The sequence below is a fragment of the Seriola dumerili genome, unplaced genomic scaffold, assembly GCF_002260705.1.
Source record: "Seriola dumerili isolate Sdu_G_001 unplaced genomic scaffold, Sdu_1.0 BDQW01000025.1, whole genome shotgun sequence".
Classification (NCBI taxonomy): domain Eukaryota; kingdom Metazoa; phylum Chordata; class Actinopteri; order Carangiformes; family Carangidae; genus Seriola; species Seriola dumerili.
The window spans coordinates 3,268,486-3,287,999 of record NW_019174280.1 but is presented as its reverse complement, the minus strand read 5'-3'; the positions used below and the strand labels follow the sequence as shown (position 1 = coordinate 3,287,999).

The window sequence follows — 19,514 nt, the reverse complement described above, 5'->3', positions numbered from 1 at the left end:
TTACCAGAGTTCCTCTGGAGCAGACCAGGTGGATGCGCGTTGTGTACGTGAGCTTCTGGCCTTCGGAAATGCAGACAGAGCCGTCTGTGAACTCCAGCAGCAGCTGGTCCCGGCTCTCAATGATCGGCCCTCGCTTGGAAATACCCATGTTACTGACTGATACGACTTCCTTCAGAGAGTCCTGAGGACACAAGATGAAACAAGGGAAACTGATACTAAATTTCATATCACAGAATACTTCTGCATCCACTGGCAGACGGTTGTCATTTAGATGGATACAGTGATCACGTAATTATAAAAACAAGTAGGCAAAGTAGCAAATAGTAGGTCCAAGGTTTGTACAGAGATTTTTTTTTTGTACATATCATATCTTTGTGTATTGGGCTTTAATTGAAGCAGTTCCTAAATGGCAGACTGCCATACATAACAGCTTTGAGAAATTCAATATTAAACGTTTGAGCAAACAATTTAATTATAACACTTTGTGGTTATTTCTGAGGAATTTAAACAACGAAAATATTTGTGTTGTTGGCCGGCTATCCTGCTGACTCCTTGTCTGATATGTCTGACAAGCAGATGCAATTCTGCAGGCTTTGCCATCTTAAAGGTCCAATAGTGTATGAAGGTCTCTGTCCATGTGTTGTTTGATTATAAAGCAGGTCTAAGTTCTATATTAATACTGTGAAAGTATCAAAGCCTCAGTCCACAGAGAAATGCACTAATGCTTTTCTAAGGTGTACATTAGATTTGGGTTTCTGCTCTCAGTTTAACTTCAAGTATCAAAGCCTCAGTCCACAGAGAAATGCACAACTGCTTCAAATAAAACACAAGTAGTATATCTGTCTGTGAATGTTCTCATTCGACCAGGTCATAGTTATCTCTCTCTCAAATTGAATCGAAGGCAACTGGACTTGCATTTGTCTGTGGAAGACGTTTCGCCTCTTATCCAAGCGGCTNCTGTTTGATTATAAAGCAGGTCTAAGTTCTATATTAATATTGTGAAAGTATCAAAGCCTCAGTCCGCAGAGAAATGCACAACTGCTTCAAATAAAACACAAGTAGTATATCTGTCTGTGAATGTTCTCATTCGACCAGGTCATAGTTATCTCTCTCTCAAATTGAATCGAAGGCAACTGGACTAGTCCGCACTAGTCTGACTAGTGCGGACTAGTCCAGTTGCCTTCGATTCAATTTGAGAGAGACACAAGTAGTATAAAATATGGGACCTTTTAAAGATGCACTAGGCAAGACCTTTATGCAAAAATGGACCTCATGACATAAATTCCAGTTTTTCATGTTATGTTTTTTTTTTTTTTTGAGATTTGTCAAATCTCATTTTGTCAGTCAAAACGTTGAATTAGCTACCTCTCAGTTCCTTAGCTGTTACTGACCTGCTGGGATATGTACTTCATCTGGCAGACGGACGCATCACGGGCACAGCCTGGCACAGCTTTGATGGGACGGCATATGTTGATGTAGTACTTCTTCAGGTTCTTGGTGTCAGACAAATCCATGGCCTGCCAGTTGCTACTGGAGCGAGACAGGCTGGAGACAAAACGATGAAGAGCAGGTTGGAACATCTAAAATGCCTCTTAACATACTGTGGCACATGCAGACATGCTTTACCTGGATAAGTCGTATTGCTCAAGACTTTTGGGATCTGTCACCAAACACTCATGAGGCCTTTCAGGACATGCGTAGGATGTATACCAGCGGAAGTTATATGTATAATTGTCTTCAACCTGGATTCATAAAGACAATATTTAAACGTGTTCATTTATAGCTCATAAAAACAGGATTACAAAGACAATGTAAAAACTGTTAAAAAGTGCAGATATGCACTGTCAAAAATGGGAACAAATACACCATAAAGTATCCAGAACATGCAGAGACACAGTTGAAACAATAAAAGGAAAGAGGAAAGGAAAGGGAGGAGTTTACCTGGAATTCTGGGTTTCCAACTCCAGCTTCTGGGTCACAGAGGAAGGAGATGTGAGTGGATCTGAGCGTGTGTTCTTTGTTGTTGTACTGGGAGCCATTACTGTAGGTGAGCTGGATCAGGCCGTCGTAGTAAGACAGGCGAGAGTTTGCTTCCCCGAGACTCCAGGAACTGAAGAGGAAGCGCAGACGGAAAAAATATAATACGGCTCAAGTCACAATAACATCCATGAGAGGAATACAATTAAATGAACTATCTGTGAGTTAACAGCTAATTTAAATGTATTTTACATCACATTTCCCTTTGTTTCTTTTCTAAAGTGTACATTAGATTTGGGTTGTATCTTCAGAGATGCTTTGAACAAATTGCCAAGTCCCTTGAAAAACTGTGAGCAAATGTACTGAGAAGAACTGCTGCTGTTTTAAAGACAAAGGTTGGTCGCACCAAATATTCCTTTGATTTAGGTTTTTTTTCTGTTTACAGCACTTTGTTAATTATCAAATAAAAACTATGCACACACACACATAGTATATGGTTATGCTTAGTTGTAGTAATCTGTGCATTTGTGTGTCCTCTTTTATGCCCACGGCTCCTTTTTACCTCTTTTCGACCTGGCACGCTCCGGACTTCTCAGGACAGTCGGCAGCTTTGACGGGGCCACAAACATTGATGAAGTAGTCGTAGTTTCCACTGGTCAGGTTGTAGAAGCCGTCGTGTTTGGTGAGAGATGACAAGCTGAAAGAGAACCCTGTGGAGCAGCACAGGTTAGACACAGAGGAGGATTAAAGTCGAGTCAAAGGAGCAGGTCAACTCCCCTCAGTGTTTGGTCTGCTGGTGATGGCAGCTCAAGTAACCTCTTGAATGATTCACATGTGAGCTCAACAACTCTCCTGGGATATAAAAGGTGAAACCAATGGAGGTGAAAATGCCTGGAACTCCCCAGCAGGTGGTAGAGTTGAGAAAGCCTCTTGGACAAGTGATGAAAAGTCCTCATAGCAAGTGTAATAAATGTGTTTGAAACAAAAAATAGGAATTATGGATTTCAAACAGTATGGTTTCCTTAAAAGCTATATTCTGTAGGTTTTTATCCCTCACATGTAAAATCTGAGAGCAGAGCGTGACAAGTTGGATTTGAGCTTTTAAACTGTGGCTATGTAACATCAGGCGACTTCCAGTTGTGGTCTGAGCTTTTTTCAACTGTCAGAAACGCTGTGTGAGCATGATATGAGGTTAACAGTCAAATATGTGTATATGTGTCCTGTTGAAAGCTGGTGGCCAAAAGTGTTGATGAAAGTAGATCTGAAATGATTAGATAATTCATCTACTGAGAGAAAATGAATTTCCCAGCAAAAGAAATGGTCAGAGCTAAAAATGAGAGGCCCATTATGCGGCTGTTACTGTGTGGATTTGTGCTTTTGCTTGTTTTCCATGAAGAATGAATTTTTCATAAAAGCGTAATAACTTTATGCACGTTTTAATTCAGACAAAGCAGAGCGCCTCCAACCCTGCAATTACTTTGATGATAAATTGATAGTTTAAGTCATTTTTCAAGCAGAAATGGAAACCATCCCCTGGGTCCAGCTTCACAAATGTGAGGATATGCTGCTTTTCTCTGTTTTATATGATAGTAAATTATATATTTATTTTGGTTTTCTACTGTTGGTCAGATTACACAAGACTGCTGAAGACTGTGTGCTTTGTGAAATTCTGACAGGCATTTTTCACTATTTTCCAACATTCCAACACTATTTTCAAACAATTACTCAGTGATTTGAGACGGTGACTGCCTGATTAATAGATGATGAAAATAACTGTTCGGTTCTTTCAAGATGTCAGAAAGTGATAAACCAGCTGCAGAAAACAACAAGCAGAATTCAAAACCAGGACTGAACTCTACAAAAATATCTCCCTCTGAGATTTGTTTTGTGCTTAACCACTAATACACATTCCCCATGAACCTTGTTGCGTCTTTTTCTTCTCTGCTGTGTTTTTCTTGAAAACACTGATCAGTTAAAAACCATGTTGATCAAACTTGTGTGTGTGTGTGTGTGTGTGTGTGTGTGTGTGTGTCGTACCAGCCTGAGGGTCCTCCACTTTGCAGTTGTCTCCCTGTGTTTTCGAGAGGACGCAGGCAGCAGCAGTGTACCACTCCAGCTCATACACACATCCATCAGATGAAACGGTACGAAGGACAGGAGCACTCTCGAGATCTCCTGCGAGGAAACAAGAAGGAGGAGGAGGAGGAGGAGGAGGAGGAGGAAAGAGCAGCAGAACACAGAGAGATTCAAATGTCTGAAAACATTATAAAGAGAAATCTATTCAACCTATTTACCCACTTCTCATGTCTCTGTTCAACCTACCTGGTTTACACTTTAGGGTCAGGATAGTTTGGATCCTCTTCTTTTTATTGGGGCAAAAACTTCCATCAGTGTACACCAGTCTGATGTCATTCCCTATTTTTGTCTTCTGGGGAGATGAGAGGAAGCTGCCCAGGCTGATGGGCCCACGATCCTTATCTGAAGACAGACACACAAATCAACAAACCACACTGGTCAGGTTCATTATAATAAAGAATTATCTCATCCATTGCAGAGGTGGTGACTCTTTAATATTTTCAATTCATTTACCACACCCTCCCCCTTAGTTTCTTTACCCTTAATTATATTTTATTGTATTTATGTATGTATTTGTAAATGTACACATATATATATATATATATATATAAACTGGAATAAATGTTTTAGTTGAACTTGGTTTTCAATGTGAGAAACAGGAACATGTTGAAAAACTGAATATTCTGTTTAACCTGTACAATTGTATTTTTTGTTACAAATAATAAATTAATAAATATTCCAATAATTAGAAGGAAAAGCTAAAACAAACAAACAAAGAAAAACAGGAACCCCCATCCTTGTGAAGACTCTTACCGATGGCACAGATGGAGGCGTTCACCGGGCAGCCGGCGGCGCCTCCTGTCTGGACGACTTTGTGACAGACGTTCAGGTAGAAACGTGAATCCGGCTTTGGAGAGTTGGCGTCCACCACCTCCCAGTTCCCACTGACATCTGAGCCTGAAGCAACACAGACGCACAGAGGAAGGGGATTTTTCGACCCAGTGGTCCAAACAAATACATGAGCATCAGGAAGCAACTCACTGAGTTGAAATTAAATAATAGAAGTAATATTTAAATGTTCATATTACTGAAGCCCAGTTCAGACTGGATTTATTTCTCTAAGGCAGGTGGGTTGATTTTAACATTACCTGCTCCAGTCAGTTATCTCATCTGGAGTTCTCATGTAGGTGGGTCATTTTTTCACCTCAAATTGGGAGCATTAAAAGCTGCAGAATGAGCTATTAGCAGTTCCTGTTTGCAATTTACCCATGGACGTATCCAGATGACACCCTGGTAAGTTCTTTGTATTTTTTCTATGATTTTAAGAGGGTTTATAGACATTTACTGGCAATGGACATTGGCCATAATGATATCCTCAGTGAGTGGAAGTCACACTGAATCCCCCAACTGTTTAATCCCAGTTGAACAGAGTTTACACATACCTACAATCTTCAATATACTATAATAAATACATTATCGAAGGTCATTATATCAGGTATATATTAGGTGGATTTGGTTTAAATAGGGTTTAATTATTACAATTGAGTATGATTATTATGATGTGTAGAGCCCTTTGTTAAAGAAAAAGAAACATGTCCTTGATCAGATTTTAATTTTGTGATTTTCCTCTAATCTCAAAGCCCTGTTAATAAATCAGTCAGCTAAAATAAAATGTGGAGTGACTATAACTAGCAAGAGATCTTGACGCTCGCAGTCAGATGATGTGATAAACGGAGCTGTTGAACTCACCGGGGTATCTTGTTAGAGGTGAAAGGTCGTAGTGTTTGTTTCCATCTCTGACCCGACACAGCAGATCCTCCTTCTCCTTGACACAGGCGAAGGCCGTCTCCCAATCAAAGTAATAAGTGCAGTCCGTCTCGCCCGCAAACACCGGATTCCCTCGGCCACCGTTGGCTGCAGGTAAGATATAAGGCAAACCACAGCAGGATGAATAAGGTCGAAGTTATGACATGATTCACCTGTCTGACATTGACCTGTCTGGAAATTACACAAGGTGATAGTAAAAATCCACGAATGATTGAGTCACCACATGAAAAGTTAAAAGTCTTGAGTCTGAAGGAGAGGTTTCTCAAGAAGCTAAAAATGGTGACATATACAGGATATTGCACATTAATACAGGAAACTCTGCCCAAGAAGAAAACTACAGACGTTACGTTTACATTGTCTCTTATTATGACCCGTATATGTAAGATCCTTTGGCTCAATGAGTTTAATTTGGAAAATGCAAAAACAAGGAGATGAAATTCAGATTTATTGCAGAGACATGATTCATTTTATCAGTGGTGTCTGAGATATTTTGCAAAATGTGCAAATTGCATGATACCAGCCTGTGTTGCTGTCTGCCACCTGAAGAGGTCAAAATTCCAGCAACACTTGTAGTATGACAAACTATTTCATATTTAGTTGTAATATAGCACAAATGTTTGTGGATTTTTGACCTCCTGACTATTTTTCTTCTCCTTGCACCTTGGAAGTGAAGCTGAGCCAGACATCGATGCTCTGGTTCTCATTAGCACCACCAGATGACGCCAGTGGAAAGAATTTAATCCTCAACACAGTGTTGTTAAGAAAAGTGTCAACTGAAAATCATGATGGAGGAGAATCTCACATGCATTCTTGTTGCACTCAAAGTTGATGATGGTCATTCTCTGGAAGCCGGTGGAGCATCTGTCACCGTCTGGGTAGATCAGAGTCAAATCTCCATCTGAGTAACTGCAGAGGAGAAAAACACGGGGAGGAACAGGGTTGGAAGATAAGAGATTTAACAAATCTTAAGTGATTTAGCAGCGGCCAAGTGTTAATGATGTGAAACTGTTACATGGGTTATTGCTGGGAAAACACCCATTTGTTGATAATAGAGAAAAAATATATCAAACTCCACCTCAATGCTCACTAAGTAAGAGGATATCTGAAACTGTATTTTATCAATTTTATCTCAGTTATGAGCAGTTCATGATCAGCTCTGTGAAAGTGTTTGGATCACAAACAGGAAACAAGAAAAATGTCTCTTGTTGAGTTACAGTCTGTTTTATGTCTTTTACTGTTGTGATAAAATCATCAAAACACAGTGTAACAGTAGCACAAATTTACAAGAGTCATAAAGCCAGTGAACCAACTCAGTAATATTAGTAACACTGCAGTATCTAGCTAAACTTTGCTAACATTAGCCACCATAAGCTATTGGTCATAACAGAACAAACCTGTAGCAGCAAAACCGAGAACTTAAAGTAGAAATGCAATGTAACCTTTAATGTGAAAATGCTCATGTGACAGTTCCTGCTCCCACTGTTGTTAATTATTATCACCAGGGACACAGGGCGTATCTGTGCAGACAAGGAGTGAACACAAACAAAGGCTTGACTTCAATGCGCGCACACAAACACAGCCACAAAGATTACCGTAACGTCTGGTTCTCGTGTCTCCCCGCCACCTTCTTCACGTCTCCGTTCTTCTTCACCTGGCAGGACGATATGAACGGGTTGTCTCCACATTCATTGTTGTGGATCTGTCCACACACGTTCAGGTAGTAGACATAGCTTTCAGCCCCGTCACTGGACTCAGAATGTGCATAGTATGGATGGTCTGTAGCTGCACACAACAACACAAAATAACAGCGGGGGGTTCGGTCTGACTTATTTCTCCAATGACTAATGATCACCATGTCCATGGATGTCTTTTAGAACACTGGAACAGTTGTTGCAAGTCTTTTGTCTTGTCGTGTCTTTTCATGTAACTCTCAGCCATAAAGCGAACACACACTTTACAGTGTCATTCATGTTTTGTTACGGTTGTGTGAGATAGTTGTTCAGTGTTTGTGTGGCCAAGACGGTGTCCAGCTGTAACTAGCGATGGATCACCATGACCGAGACTCCTGTAGTGAATAGCGGTCTCCAGCATATGTTTCTGCTCTGTGTTCAGTTTCAATGCTGAATAAAGAGGATATCCTGTAGTCACATGGTGTATTGGGGCACAGGACTTCACTGCCTCATAGTATTTCTTCTGTGCAAGCTCGTCACAATATGATGCTACAGTTAAGAAAATGATTTGCTTAGCTTAGCACAAAATAATAACAATAATTATGATAATACCAGCTTCTCTAAAACACATTAATGTGTTGAAATGTATTTGTTTAATCTGTATAGAAAACTAAAGTGTAAAAACAAGCTATAATGTGTGAGCTTTAGAGAGATCACATGAAAAGACTATGTGTGGACCTTTTCCTTTAAACATAACAGATATGGGCAAAATCTGTGACAAAAATGACCCTCAATATGAAACTAACAGTATCTGGCTTTAAACATTCATATACACTTACATCAACACAGTGAGATACAGTACTTCTAGTTAAGCATTAACCTGTGGCCTCCATCAGGTCAAACACAGGTTGTGTATGGACAGTAAGTTTTTCTATTCCTATTCCTAAAACTGAGCTGACAAAATCAGGAAGGTCACTACAGTTTACTCATAAAGTTACTTCCTCTTACTGGGATAAAAAAAGCAGCACTTTGAGCCAATAATTCTTGGAGGTTAAATGTGTCAGTGTGGATAATAATAGAGAAGCAATATTTGAACTTTATTTAAAAAAAAATGTAGGTTGGGTTAATGTACCAGTACTTGGCTCGCTGTGTTTTCTGCCAATGGAGTTGGCTCTTGTAGTTCCAGCCTTGTAAAAAACAGTTTGAGGAATGAGGATGTGTTTGCAAAGAGACAGTAGTTTGGCTACTCATTTCCCTGTGGGGTTTTATAATGGTATAAAAACATGAAGTTAGAGCGTGTGTCTCACATTCAACTCTTTCCCCCTCCTCTCCCCCCACACCGCTCTGCAGTCTGACTGTATTCTTTGAGAACAGCAGGTTTCTCATTACGAGGAGAAATGTCACCAGGTCAACGGTGAAAACATTGGGCGGAGGTCCCGGCTTTAGAGGAACAAATACTTACAGCTCATGGTGAGAGGCGTCAGGTCTATGGAGATGTCGTGCTGCTCGCTGGTCAGTTTGCAGGTGTGACTCTCCAGGTAGTCTCTGTGACAGGCGTATTCAGTCACCCACACCACCTCATAACGACAGTTCAGCTCTGCTGTCATCTTCGGAGTGCTACCCTGTGATGGAACCAAGGATCGCTTTTAGTAAAAGTAAAGGAGACCTCAGTCATATTTCAGTAGTTTAGCATGAAACATAGGTTAAAATAGGAAGATATAACAAAGTATTTGCAAGTGATGAAATGTATAAATGTTTTCTGTGTATATTCATCTATATGAATGTGTATAACCTACCGAATGTCTGCTTGATGGACAGGTGAAGGTGATGGTGACGGCAGGATGGTGACCCTTACAGATGGCTGGAGGAGACGAATCAGCACTCAGCTCATACTGTAACCTCAGACTAGACAGGAGAGGAGACAGGAAGGAAACATAGCTTTTCATTTATTAAAAGTTTATTCCTCTGTTTATAAAAAGTTACTACACAGACATTTAAGACATGGATGTTTGACACAAGCCCTAATGAAAACACAGTCTCTTAAACAAATCACCAAACAGAAATCGTGGACGCTCTGACAGTCATGGAACCTTTTTAAGAAAACGTTCTTAAATCAAAGCTCTAGCTGTCCCACAGATTTCTACGGGCTGTTTGCAGACAGCAGTTAACATTCATTTAAGGAGGTACCTGTCGCTGTCCACCAGCTCCAGCGCTTTGGTGGGGTAGCCCATGTTGTAGGAGCCGTCACTGGTGACCAGACAAGCTGCAGAGCCCTCTGGACAGGATTTGTCTGGATGGTCTGAAAGAGGAGGAGATGACAAACAAGACGACAATGTTTGTTTATACAAGGAAATCAGCTTGGAGGGTGGTAGCGCACAGTGTATAACACTGAACACACACAAACTTAACATGTAAAATTCTACTCCACTATTAAAACAAGCTGATTACAGATTATAATGGATGTTTTGACAGCAGCCATGTGGAACTGTGGAACTGTTCAATCTGAAAAACAGTCGACCAAAATGTCTGACATGCCAGAGATCCAGGTGACCGTCCACCAGTCATATTATTGATGATTCAGGTGATTAATCAGACTGCGTGATGTGCCTCAAACTGCAGGTTAAACAACAGCTGATCTGGCAGAAATTCTGCACAACTCTAAAATTAGTCATGGGTGATCAATTAGTGGCTAAAATGGGGCCAAACCCACTTAGTTTCTGAACAACAGGAGGTAGAGAGTGATGTACAAAAAGACAATTCAATTTCAGCTGGCTGTGCACTTTGACACTTCATTTTCTTTTCTTCTTCTGTGGTGTCTCTATTGTCCAACTTGCCACTGAAGATGACGACTTTTAGTTGAAGCCTCTTGTTGGAATCAAATTCAACCGTTTCCCAGTTAAATAAAAAAAAACACCCACACATACCCACAACTCTCATACTGATAAATGTTGAATGCAATCAGACATCCATTTACTAAGTCATTTATCCATCCATCCACCCTCCCTCCCTCAGGTGCTCACTGAGACTGCGGCAGATGTTGATGTAGAAGTCGATGCTGTCGTCACCGTCGTCCACCAGATATCCATCGCTCAGTTTGATCAGAGGGTTCAGGTCGTGCTTTTTGCCGTCCGAGTCAAACGCGTAGCAGGGCACCTGGACACACAGGAAGTAGGTTCATACTGCAACACTGACATATTTCTGTCAGAATCACTCGATCTTACACTCATACACAGAAAATGGAGAATTATGGTAGAAATTATATGTTTAAGCAGTAAAGAAAACTCCTCCTTAGTGTGGCTGTTCAAATGTTCTACATGTTGGGACGTTTGCATACACACAACATGGTTCTTTGCAGGTTGATTTGCTCCTGATTTATGTGTAAATTCTCACTTAATGTAGTAACTGGTAGGGCTACAACTAAGTGATTTCAATACTTCAATTCAGAGAACTTCACAAGCTCCAAATTGATTTAGGCACCAGCATTTTCCTGTTATAGGAGATATATCGTGTTTTTTTTCTATTCATTAAATCAGCTATTTCATGGAAGCACAAAAATTTTTAAAAACAAATCCCAGTCTATTAATACACAAATTTATAAAAATAAAAATGCTCATAAATTGATTTTCATCTGACCAACAAAAATCTTTAATCTATTTCACACAACAGCTCATACATGAATTCATTTCACACATTCTTTCACTTCTTCCATGCTAAGCTCACATTAACTCGATCAATGTGACGACATGTGACCTGTCCTCTACACTGATAAACAAAACACATGACTTAAACTCTGTACATCCTCACAGGAGTGGGAGGAAAGCTTTTTGTTGCCACTTTAACAACTCCTCGGCTCATTGTCTTGCACATACCACACCAAAACCTTCCCAGATACACCAACAGTTTCATTCTTACACACAGAAACCCTCTGGTAACTGAGTCATCCTCTAAAATCAGATTCTCCACCACATACCTCTTTGTGTGGCTTGAATTTATCTTTCTTACAGGCGGTGTAGGTCCTCCACTCAAAGTAATGCACACACTGAGAAACAGCGACAAACTCCGGGGTCCCCTGTGGCACACAAACACAGCAAAATGAGTCAGACAGATAGTTTCATGTTGATAAGGTTGAATAGAAGCATTATCATGCTGTGCCCTTCACAGCTCTGTTCTGCAGAGAGGAACAAAGACACTAAACATTTTATACAGGATATAAATCACTTCACAAACAGAAATGTGCCAGTGTTTCAGTTATAAAGTAAAACGCTGAGTGTTTATATCCACTTTTAACATACTGTATCTGCTGCATGTGAATATTCAGGGGAACTCAGAGATGTTAATTTGCCTGAAGCTGGTCTCAGGAAGCCTGTGAGGCGTCTTGGATCAAATCAAATCAAGTTTATTTATAAAGCACATTTAAAACAACCAGAGTTGACCAAAGTGCTGTACAATGAAAAACAACAAGAAACACGCAACATAGAAACAGCTCAAATGTGATGCGTTAACTATCTCATGGTCTGAGACAGACATGGAACAGTTTGAATTAAAAACACAAGGGATAAAAGTGAAAGATAAAATCCTTATGGACACTCGAAAGCCAGAGAAAACATGTGGGTTTTAAGATTAGACTTAAAAATGTCCCCATAGGGGAACACTTAATTAAAAGAGGTAAACTGTTCCAAAGTTTTGGGGCAGCTACCGCAAAAGCCCAATCACCCTTTGTGCTCAGCCTCAACCAAGGGACGGCCAGGAGCAGCTGATCTGAAGATCTGAGAGATCTGGGGATGGAGAGTGGGCAGAGGAGCGCAGAGAGCTCATCATCTGAGCTCTGAGATCTGACATTGATGATGTTTTTCTGGTCTTGTTGACACCAGGCAAAGTCAACATTTCTATAAATATTTTACTTTACAGTAACATTTACAGCTGAGCGCTGCCCAGCTTGACCTTAGTCTGCTGCTGCTGCTGCTGCTGCTGCTGGAGCAGACGTGGGTTCAGTGCTTGCTCAAGGGCTTCTCAAGAGCAAGTGCTCAGAAAAGAGTCTTTTTAATTCCCACTCTTCATCTACATTCAGTCAGATCAGCAACTTTTTCTACCACAGGCCAACTTCTGTCTCTTTTGGTGTCTCACAAGACACATTGTTTTTTTTACTAACCCAGTTTAGTCATTTCTGGAACGTGAGAACGTTTGCTGAAGTCAACCACTGATTTACATTATGAAGGAATAGAAAAACTATTATTTAAAGAACTATGAATTTCATTTATCCCTGACAAGACTAAAATGATGACAGTGTTATATATTAAATGGTTCCCTGTGGAGTGTTTGACCCTCGTATCACCATGGAGCAATGTTCCCTGTATTGTTTTTCTTGTGCTCTGGTTTCACACTGTTTCCCTCATTTGGTTTTAAAGCACCAACAAAGACGAAGAACACTGCAAGCAAACGAGGAAATATCGTTTGTTAGACCTCAAGGACCACAAACAATATGTGTGGTCCTGGGGGTCTAACAAACGATGGCACCTTTAACAGATTCATCAAAAAACAATTAATAGATTCATTTCTGGCCAAATATTCTTTTATAAGTTCTCCTAAAAACAGACTATTGGAGGTTTATATCGCATAATTTGTTACTGTTTGTTACGGTTTATGATTAAATCAAGTTAATATACATTATATAGAGTAGCATCCAAATGTTTGAGACCAGACTTCCATGGTAAAGTGGTCTCTGACATTTGAAGCCCACTGTCAGTTATTTATAATCGCAATATACAGCATGTAAATCATTACCATGTAGTTCTGATTGTCTAGCAGCAAATCTAAGGGTTGCATTGAGAAAAAGACAAATATATTACAGATACTGCATTAAACTGATAAGGTCAATCTGATGTAGAGGTTCTGAATACAAGCTTTTAATTTGTTTAAGTGACATTTATTTGTTTTTCCTCTTCACCAGTCTCTCTCTGGTTGTTAAAGACTCCTCAAAATATTTATAGCAAAATATAAATCATGTCTATAAATGTGGAAAGTGACTAAACAAAAAAAGAAACATTAAATGTCCGGTCTGTACCAGTGGCACGTTCCTGCTCAGACTCATTATTTTTCACAGATCATCTGCACTTGACTCCTCACTTCTTCTTGTCAGCATTAGATGAGATTTTGAGAAGTCTCATAAAAGCCACTTTCATTTCCCCACATCAGACTTTGTAAACTGAAAATCTAGTGCAGATCATCTTCTGTTGGAAAATAAAATTCAACAGGAAATGACACATCAATGCCAACCCACCGCTCAGCCGCATCGTCACACCATAGTCACACTGACTTTTGACTCAGATGAGCAGGTGACCGTCATTGTCCTACATTGTTTCCACTCAAAGATTCACTTCCTTTCATTGTAGCTGACAGCAGCCAGAATTCAATAAACACCAGTTTAGAGAGAAAAGAGAAAAATTACTAAAACTTCAGTTTATTGAAATTTGAGTCAAATGAAAACTCAAAAATATTTGTCAGGGTTTAATTTCTGTTTCAGCTCCATCACATCAGCCTGGTGTCTGCTGTCTAATGTTTTGGCGAGTCATACTGTGCTGAATATAAAGCGCCGACTAAAACCAGCAGAGCACAACGTTTCCTCCGTATTTCACAACAGCTGAAGTGCATATTCATGGTAGAACTACATGTTCAAGTACAGTTTATTACTTTGAACCTTACTAACATGTTCAAAGTGTCAGCTACGATATGCAATAAACTGCATATACAATGGATTTCTGTTGATGAAACCTGATTACTAGGCCATTTATACCTAAACCAGGTTTCTGACCAGGCCAGGTTCAGTCGATCTCAGTTTGTACTGGAAACCAACTTGCCAGCTGTTAAGCACGGGGGTGGATATATTCTGCTTCAGGGTTGAGTGGCAGCCAGAAGAATGGATTGTACTAAATATCAGCCCATTCTGAATGTAGATGTTCTGCAGTCAGTCAAGAAAGTGAAAGTGAAAAGAAGCTCCAGAGCAGAAAAAAACCCACCATGAACCACTTCAAGAAACACAAGCTGAAGCTTTCTGTGGGTAAACATGATGTTTGCTGCAGAGGTTGTATTTACCTCTTTTCACTTAAAAAAATTAACCAACAGTACTATTAAACTGTAAATATTTCATGTGTTGTTTGTGAGTCTTACCATGGTCTTCCCACACTGGAAGCTGATGCTGGATTGTATGCTGTTGTTGCTTTCTGGACATTTTTCTGTGCTGTTGTAATCCAGCACTGTGCCAGAGAGCCTCTGCAGGGACAGCTCACCTGTACATCCAAGACAGAGAAACACAGAGTCAGTTAGACACAGTTAACACCTTTTCAAGGCCTTTAGCTTCTCTCGTAGACACGTACAACTTCACTCATGTTTATGTTTTGTGACTGTGGGCAGTAACGATTAGAACTCATTACACAAATGTTGAATTTAATAAAGATGTAGAGATCTCGGTGCCTGTAAAAAAGTATATCTGATAAATGACGCATCAAAAATGTAAGACATATAAATAAATATAGTGAAGGTCTGTCAGACAATCCAACACAAACACAGCCAGGCTCTCACTCTCAGACTGGATGCCCCTGTTTGTTGCTGAAGCAGACAGTCTGGCAGAATAATAGCTCAACCTCTACTGACCCACTGCCCTGTAAACGCACAAACACACAAGATAAACCTCTGCACCATAATATCCTGACCCTGCAGTCAGCACAGTCTTCATTCATCATCATCATCATCATCAGACACAGACAGCAGTGGGAAAACATCCTGCGTGAAGCCTCCGACTTGATTTAAGACTCAGGCAGTTAAATAAACTCGCAGTAGGTCGGCCAGATGAGACACTGTGAGAGTAACTCATGTCTGTGAGGCTGTTGTCAAATGAAGCCGAAAAAATGTTTGCTCGTGCAATAAACAGGAAACAAAACAAACTGCCATTAGATCCTCAGCTTTGCTTACTGAAGTGTTTGCAGATTTTCAACCCAAATCAAATGTATAAAAATGCTTTATGTGTGGTGAGGTAATACGTAACAGTGACAGTTGTAGGATAAGGAAGATAAACTACAGTTACTGCCTTGCAGTTATTTGCCACCAACAACCAGACAAGTTGCAGTTTCCATCCTCATCTGTCCAGACTCGCATAATAAAGTGAAGACTTTGAAGGAATTAAATAAAAAGGTATTAAGTGTATTTTATCATAATTAAAGTATGAATTCTTGAGTTATGATCAAAGACGCGTTTTGTGAGGTCACAGTGACGTTGACCTTTGACCATCAAGTTCTAATCAGTTCATGCGTCATCGCTGAGTCCAAGTGAAAGTTTGTGTCAAATCTGAAGAAACTCCCTCAAGGCGTCCTTGATGGACAGATTGATGGATGGACGGACAACCTGAAAACATAACGCCTCCTGTATATTAAAGGCAAGTAAAACTATCTATATACATATACACATATATTTGACAAATAAAGATTTACTCATTTCTATATTTTGCCTATGATACGTGGAGTTGTGCAGTCACCTATTAACTGGTCAATTGGATCATTTTTGGTTTAATTTGTGGTAAAATTGTTTCTTAGTCTTAGTTTAAAGACAGGATTTATTTGTAGTAACAGACCAGGTGCTTTTCAAGTCATCCCAGGTCCACGAGCAGGTAAAGTTACTGGTAGATTTCTGTGACATTCAGTTCACTTCTGTGACCTGGAGAGATTCTGAGCGGAAAAGTCAAATTTTTATGATAAATCCTGAGCAGAAATCCAACTTTACTGGGACATCTAATCTAATCTGTCTCTGGAGCAAAGTGATATCTACTTCCTGAAGATCTTTATGGCTCTTAATCAAATGATGGCTTCAGTTCACTACATAAAGACTTCTTTTATGAAAGGCAATGGCACTTTCATCCCTTTGTAATAAACTGTATTTATGTATCTGTCTGTGTTTAATAGGTGACCTTATTCTGGTCCTTATATTTTTGTTTTGTTTGCATTTTAGTCTCTCTTTTAAATTTCAAATACTACACAGATATGAACATAACAGTTCCTATTTCTTCTGTAAACCTTTTACACAGGCAGTTTCAGGGAAACTCTGGACGTGTTATTGTGAGTGTGTGCCCTCTGCTCCCTCTGATATGGCAGGTCTCCTATCACAAGGCGACCATAAAGGAATGTTACTCAACAACACAGTGACCTACTAACACCAAATACACAACTGCTGCTGGCTGGGCTGTTTGTATCTGAACACTGTTCATGTGAAGCACAGCTCATGTTCCAGCCTGTTGCGCTGCTTCAACTATAGGTGCAGTAATATTAGCACAGCTATTATGAAGACACTGCGTACACAGACAGGGAGCGAAGAAGCAGATCACGCAGCCTGCTGAAATGTCTCTGGACATTTTAGAGCTGAAAAGATTACATGATTAACTGATTATCTGCAAAAATGAAGACTGATTATTACTCAAATATAAGAATTAATTGTTGTTTTTTTGTTTGTTTTTCTTCATTTATAACTGTAAACCAAATATGGAAGATTTATTCAGATCCTGTGTTCAGAACTTTGCTTAAATAAAAGGACCACTAACATGCATTTAAACTTATCCAAAACTTTGCTTAGACCCTGCCCACCCATGCTCAGTGGCTGGGGGACATTATGTCCTGTCTAAGCCTTGAAAAGATCCACTATTCAGTCTATAAGTCAAACAAAAAGTTCCTTAAGATAGGGGGACCTTTCCTAGAGTACTTTCAAAATCTTCACTCAAATTAAGGATTGATTTTCCCCTTTTTTATTTTATCTTTTTTTATTTATACATATTTGTCATTGAGATGACTTTTGTCAGTAATACAGATTATAGAGGTTTATCCATTTCTAAACCCCTCCTTTGTTATTGATTTATTTCCTCTTTCTTCCTCCTCTAAATGTAAAAGCCGACTTCCAGCTCCTCCCTGTAAAACTCCAGAGGAGAAATACCTTTTCATATGGTATATAAATGCTATATAGCTGTTTAATGGGCTTGGGCTGCAAGGGTTGAAGGGGTTAAGGTTGCCTGTTCTGCTTCTTTTAATATGGACATGTGCTGTAGAGTTGACATATATATGTTACATCTTATAAATTGTATATTTTGCTAATGTTATGCTACACTTATGCACCCATTGTATACTATACGAAGATGCATTCTGTCCATTTGTTGAAAATCTAATAAAAAGATCTTTGAGAAACAAAAAAAAACTTTGCTTAAATAAAAGTACCACTAACATACATTCAAATCTGCATTAACTGACTCTTTAGACACAAGTTGTGAACACAACACTGACACACAGGTATCATTACTTTTTGAGCTGATATGGTGATTTTGTTGGCAAACAGTTGCTGATTTGCTCATCCAGCATTTACAGAGCAGCATCATCATTTATCTGGAGTCTGTGTTTCAGTCCAGCTGGTGAATCCGAGTCCAACATTCACTCTTCTTGTAGCTCAGCTTTGGGTCTCTGCCAACTCCCGAGGGAAAAATCTGGCTCTTTAGATGCTAAATGCTCCACTTTCTTCACCAGCTGGTCTCTGGCTGCGTCTGCCCACTGTTTGATGCTGAGCAGGTGGGGCTCAGTGGGTTTTTAGAGTTCCTTCACTGAGAGCTGCTGCTGAAAACGACACTGTGAGAGTGAACCATAACAGTGAAGTCGTGGGCTGAATAGCTGAAGCCATGAGAAGAAGATTCATGATGATGTTTTCCCTTTTTTGTTATGTGATAGTACATTGATTATCTTTGGGATTATCTCTTTTGAACTGATGGTCACACAAAAAAAGCAATTTGTAGATATCACCTTGGGATATTTAATCAATGATTAATCTAAAAGGTAATCAGAAAACTAATAAATTATACAAAATAACTGGTAGTTGTGGCCTAATATCAATATTTTTTATGACAATATGGGAGCACATGCAATCCACTGTATATTACATGAATGCATGAACCTGCTGTTAACGTAGTTGCAGATACCGCACACCCACTACACTCAGAGTTTGAACTGCTCCTCTTTGGCTGTTGAATGAGGGCCCCAACATTTACAAGAAGTCTTTCATTCCCTATGCCGTACAGGCATTGAACACAAAATGACTACTTCAGGGAACACTTGATATTTTATAAGATTTGCTTTCTGGTATTTATATAACCTATATTTATATAATCTGCTGCTACCTGCTCATTTGCACTATTGTATGTTGTATGTATTTAATGGTGTGTTGGGAGAAGCCAAAGACAAATTTCAATTAACCAATCAATTCAATTCTAAAGTTTCTTTTCTCCAAAGATCTTGATTTGAGGAAACAGAAGAGACATGAATGTCAAAGTGTGAGGAGGGAGAGAGAGAGAGCGAGAGAGAGAGAGCGAGAGAGAGAGAGAGACAGAGAGAGAGAGACAGAGAGAGAGAGAGAGAGAGAGAGAGAGAGAGAGAGAGACAGAGACAGAGACAGAGAGAGAGAGAGAGAGAGATTTGTGTCTGTTTGTCTTTGTGAGCTTTTATGCTCCATGATGTGTTCCTGGGTCATGTGATAAGTCAGCAAGTCTTATTAAACTCCAACTCATCAGACCACACCTCTCTTTGTTTGCCATCTCTTGCTTCTTTCACTTTCCATCAGTGATCTTCACTCTCGGAAATAACTCAAATCTAATGACAAAACCATAAAAAAAAAAAAAAAAGCTGGACATGTCTCCTACTGACAACATGAGTCGGCAGTATTCAGTCCAGAGCCTTCAGCGGGCGACACAGCTCTTTGTCGCAGTCAGAAATGTGAGTCAGATGACACCGCCTGGCTGAGAGCAACCAAACACCAATTTGTCACCAGGGGAAGGTCACGGCCTCACACTGCAGGACAAGTTGTTGTTGTTGTGAGGCGTGGAAGCAACTCTTTAGTGAGCTCACGGACAAAAATCAAAGACAGTGACGTAACTGAAAGTGGAAAACAGCTCCA

General features: G+C 39.8%; 1 protein-coding gene across 1 annotated transcript in view; it reads right to left on the bottom strand.

Moving 5' to 3' along the window:
• The window catches only part of igf2r (insulin like growth factor 2 receptor), a 46,397-nt gene that overhangs the window by 19,653 nt on the left and 7,230 nt on the right, over positions 1-19,514 (bottom strand). Inside the window, exons 3-19 of the mRNA XM_022764933.1 lie at positions 14,715-14,833; positions 11,521-11,619; positions 10,571-10,703; positions 9,738-9,849; positions 9,347-9,455; positions 9,013-9,172; positions 7,473-7,662; positions 6,683-6,786; positions 5,803-5,967; positions 4,867-5,010; positions 4,300-4,455; positions 4,015-4,152; positions 2,540-2,687; positions 1,942-2,110; positions 1,627-1,742; positions 1,392-1,545; positions 5-181 (exon numbers count right to left, since the gene is read on the bottom strand). Of these exons, the coding sequence (XP_022620654.1) occupies positions 5-181; positions 1,392-1,545; positions 1,627-1,742; positions 1,942-2,110; positions 2,540-2,687; positions 4,015-4,152; positions 4,300-4,455; positions 4,867-5,010; positions 5,803-5,967; positions 6,683-6,786; positions 7,473-7,662; positions 9,013-9,172; positions 9,347-9,455; positions 9,738-9,849; positions 10,571-10,703; positions 11,521-11,619; positions 14,715-14,833 (2,393 nt within the window). The remainder of the gene's footprint in view (positions 1-4; positions 182-1,391; positions 1,546-1,626; positions 1,743-1,941; positions 2,111-2,539; positions 2,688-4,014; positions 4,153-4,299; positions 4,456-4,866; positions 5,011-5,802; positions 5,968-6,682; positions 6,787-7,472; positions 7,663-9,012; positions 9,173-9,346; positions 9,456-9,737; positions 9,850-10,570; positions 10,704-11,520; positions 11,620-14,714; positions 14,834-19,514) is intronic.